The sequence below is a fragment of the Muscardinus avellanarius genome (genome assembly GCF_963383645.1).
Source record: "Muscardinus avellanarius genome assembly, chromosome: 1".
NCBI classification, from domain to species: domain Eukaryota; kingdom Metazoa; phylum Chordata; class Mammalia; order Rodentia; family Gliridae; genus Muscardinus; species Muscardinus avellanarius.
Genome location: NC_137786.1, coordinates 114,048,376 through 114,052,593, shown reverse-complemented (window position 1 = coordinate 114,052,593; position 4,218 = coordinate 114,048,376). Strand labels below are relative to the sequence as shown.

Genomic DNA, 4,218 nt, shown 5'->3' with positions numbered 1-4,218 from the left:
CTTGTACCAGATCAAGCAGAACAAAACTATACTCCATATAAATATCACCAGACATACACAATGTTCTCATGTCTGATTTGTGGCTAGACTGCTTGACCAAGAAGAAACATTCTGAACCCCCAAAAGATGAAACATTCTGAACCCCAAATATTGAGTGATTTGATTTTCAAAGAAGCATCATTTTGGGGGAGCTGTATATTGAACTCAGGGGCATTCTATCTCTGAGCTATACCTCCAGCTCTTTTTATTTTTTATTTTCAATTTTTGAAACAGTGTTGCTAAGTTGTTGAGGGTCTCACAAAGTTGCTGAGGGTGGCCCTACACCTGCCATCCTCCTGTATCAGCCTCCCAAGTTCTGGGATTACATTCACTGTGCCTGGTGAATCTACACCGTTCTTCCTAAGAAATCATATATGTGACCAGAGAGCTCATCCCTGGGCATGTCCCTCTTCTTTGAGAGGCGAGAGGCACCTGTGCCCTGCCTTTGGGTTATGTATATCTTTGCTATTCTTTAATAAATCTTTCCTTACAGCCTTGCTTTTGAAATGTTCTGGAGTTCTTTTCAGCAGCATAGGTTGAGAATCTGCCTGGGGCTGAGTTGAGTTCCCTGAAGTGGCCTCCTTGAACTCCTGTCTGGTGATACAACCTCATCAATATCTTGGAGCAGAGGCCCCAGGCATGTTGCTTCATTAAGTTATTTATAGCTTTTTCAGAATATTGTATATTCCACTACAGGAAAATATGCGCCCAACACATGGAAACCACACTTATTTATTCTTTATTTTGAATAATTGAGCTGTTTATCTCTACTCTTTGAAATTATCTGGGTATTTCTGCTGGGGATCTTTTAGGAAGAAGAACTTGTTGCAAGAATGTTTCTCTGGTTCACTAGACAAGAACATTCAGAACAGTTAGTTTACCAGATTTTTGAGTGGTCTTACATGAACACTTTTTAATTCCACTGACAGTTTTTTTAAATAGAAACTTTCTAAGGTATGAGAAATTACTCTTAGAATGATTTGAGCTCAGGGGATAGAAATTTTTTAGTACTGTTTAGGGCTATGTAGCAAACATCATGAATTTCCAGTTTCATATCCCTAAAAGGGTGGGCACAGCCACCTGGCACTGGAGACAGGCAAATGAGAAGCTAAGGTGCATTCATTCAATGGATGGCTGAATAGTAAAGCAGACTGGTGTGATCCACCCACAAATACTGTAAAAAAAAATGAGGGGATAAGGGTGTATTTCCTGAAATCTTTTCATGTTTCTTCTCATATGAATTTCATCTCTGCTGGACTCACACAACACTTGGTTTATATTTCCACCATACCTTCTACTTACTTACTTACTTACTTACTTACTTACTTACTTACTTTTTGATATTGGGGACTGAACCCAGGGGCATTCTACCTCTGAGCTATATCCCCAGCCTGATTTTATTTTTTTATTTTCAAACATAGTCTAAGTTGCTTGCTAACCTGACCTACAATCCTCCTGTCTCAGCATCCCAAGTACTGGGATTACAGGTGTTCACTACCATGCCCAGCTACCTGTAGTGCTTTTGTTGTTCATTTATCTCCAAATGATAAGATAATATAAATGCTAAAGAGAATGAAAAAAGAGAAAGATAAAGGGAGGAGGGAGAAAGAAAAGGAAAGAGAGGGGAATACCACAGGTATTCAGAGTATACTTATCAGATGAAAGTAGTTATATTTTACAATACAAATAAGTTGTAATTCCAGTTTAATGGGTATAATGGAAGTTTATCCAATGAAATGATAAAGCTCATTACAACTTAGTAAAACTCTGAGATAATGGCTATTTGAACAGTAGTTTAGTAACCTGTTTTGAAACCAGTCTAGTTGATTCACAGGCATAAGTGACTCTGTGGGGATGAGAGATGTTTCAAAAATGTTTAAAGTAAAAAAATTCAAGCCAGGCATGGTGGCGCACGCTTGTAATCCCAGCATTCGAGAGGCTGAGACCAGAGGATCGCGGTTCACGGACAGCCTCGGCTACTTAGTGAGGCCCTCTGCAACTCAGTGAGACCCTGTTTCAAAATAAAGAATAAAAAACAGGGCAGGGGGTATAGCTTGGAGGTCATATGCCCCTGGGTTTCATCCCAGACCCACAAAATAAATAAATAAATAAAGTAAAAAGATTCATGGAAGGTTTAAAAGAAAATGGAGTTAGTTATAAAGTTGCTACTGAGAAGTCCTTCAGACTCAATAAAAGTCACAATGACCCTTATTTAATGTACAAAATGAATTCAAGACCTTATTATAATAAGGTCTTTTTGACTTGTCTTGTTAACTGAGCAGTTCTATGGTTGAAAATTATAGTTCCATATCTAAAAGTGGAATTGCTGCAATGATAAGGAGGTATAGCATTGGTTTTAGTAGGCATGAATTGGTAATAACTTTTGTGGATAGTCCACTGAATAACAGGACATGGGAACTTTGTTCCCCAGACATCTTTGTTGCTTATCTCTTTATCTGCTTTCTCATTTTCATTCTCCACTAAAATTCATGATGGTTAGGTTGTTTAACTTATTACAGCTTAAGAGAATTCTTAAGAAAGGGCAAAGGGATGGTATACTTCTGTGTGCTGGAGGATATGTTAAGTGGGGGTATAAAACAGACAGGCTTAGCCCAAAGCAAAACTATAATTTTAGTCCTGGGTTTGTTCTGCATCCTGCCTATCCCCAACATTACCTCTCTATCCCCCAATAAAGAAGGGCTTTGACAAGAAGTGTTACTAATTTCTATATCCTTGTTGGTATGCGAGCCAGTTTTAAAGATCCCTTGGACTCATCTGTATGCATAGTGGAGATGGCAATATTTTCATATCTTTCCTGAGGTGCAAAGCAGCAGCAGCGGTGAATAAGCATCACTAGATCCTTTTGAAAATTTTTGTTGAGAAAACCATAAAAGAGGGGGTTTATGCATGTAGAAATCATAGCAACCAAATGGCAAACTACAAATACCAGATCGTGGTGGCAGCTCATCAGCACTTCATGATACCAGTCAAAGATGACATTGAAAATGTTCAAGGGCAGCCAGCAGGCGCCAAAAGTCACCACAATGGAAATTAGTACTGTGCTTATTCTCTTGTTCTCACAGATCCGGCTCTCATTTCCCCTTTTTCTCTCTACCTTCCTATTTCTCTTGCGGAGACAGGTAACAATCTTCAGGTAGCAGATGAGGATGAGGGTCAGAGGGATGAAATACTGGAGCATAAGCAAGGAGGTGGAAAAGAGGAGCTGGTTCATTTTGGAGGGCCAGTTCTCTATACAAGCCACCCGGTGAGCGTAGATGTCAGTGGGGAGAAAGAGGTTGCGAAAGGGCTCATCGGTGAGGTGGTAGGACAAGAGCAAGGGAATAGAGAGCAGAAGAGAAATTAACCAAATGAATGTGACACCCCAGTAGGCATGAGATATACTGGGCTTCCAGCCTCGTGGGTTCACAATCAGCTGATATCTTTCGATAGCGATCAATACAAGTGAAAATATAGACACAGAAATGGATACGCTTTGTATGTATGAAGTTAGTTTGCACATGGTGTCCCCAAATATCCAGTGGTCCATCAGAGTGTAAACAACTGTGAAAGGGATGCACATGACACACACCAAGATGTCAGAAAGGGAGAGATTGGCGATCAGGATGTTGGTGACGTTCTGAGCTTCTCTCTGCTTCTTAAAGATGATGATGATGAGAGAGAGGTTTCCAAACAGGCCCAAAATTAAGACCACCGTGTAGGCTATGAGAAGTAAAAGCAAGGCGAGAGAAGGAGGTTGGCAGAACTCAAAATATGAAAATGTAGAGTTGTTGCTCTGTGCACTGGTTTCATTGGATGCTGGTTGCTTTAAGGAAACATCCATTATTGTAAGAATAAGAATTCTTATGTCAGGATCATCAGAGCTTTTTCTAACTTGCTTGTAGTATGGGTAGATATTTTGGCCATCAATTCTTGGGAAGCATCTTAATTTGAGTGTCCCAGTGAGTAATTAGAAGATTAGGAGAGTTTAATCTTCCCAGATACATGTCTGTGTTTGATGAAAACACATGAATGACTTGAACATGCTCTTGAGACCCTAAAAATTAAACAAAACCCAGAATATTAATGCAAGTTCTTAACAATATGGATAATTATGTGATCTGATGTTAAACAATGACCCTGAGGTCATAGACATTTACCAGTATCCAATGGGTCTCTGTG

At 39.6% G+C, this 4,218-nt stretch overlaps 1 protein-coding gene across 1 annotated transcript; it reads right to left on the bottom strand.

Moving 5' to 3' along the window:
- Positions 1–2,764: 2,764 nt before the first annotated feature.
- LOC308263596 (neuropeptide Y receptor type 6-like) lies at positions 2,765–3,880 on the bottom strand (the record flags this gene model as incomplete). Its single annotated transcript, XM_080696587.1, has 1 exon — positions 2,765–3,880. The coding sequence occupies one exon, from the start codon at positions 3,878–3,880 to the stop codon at positions 2,765–2,767; it is 1,116 nt and encodes a 371-aa protein (XP_080552713.1).
- Positions 3,881–4,218: the final 338 nt, after the last annotated feature.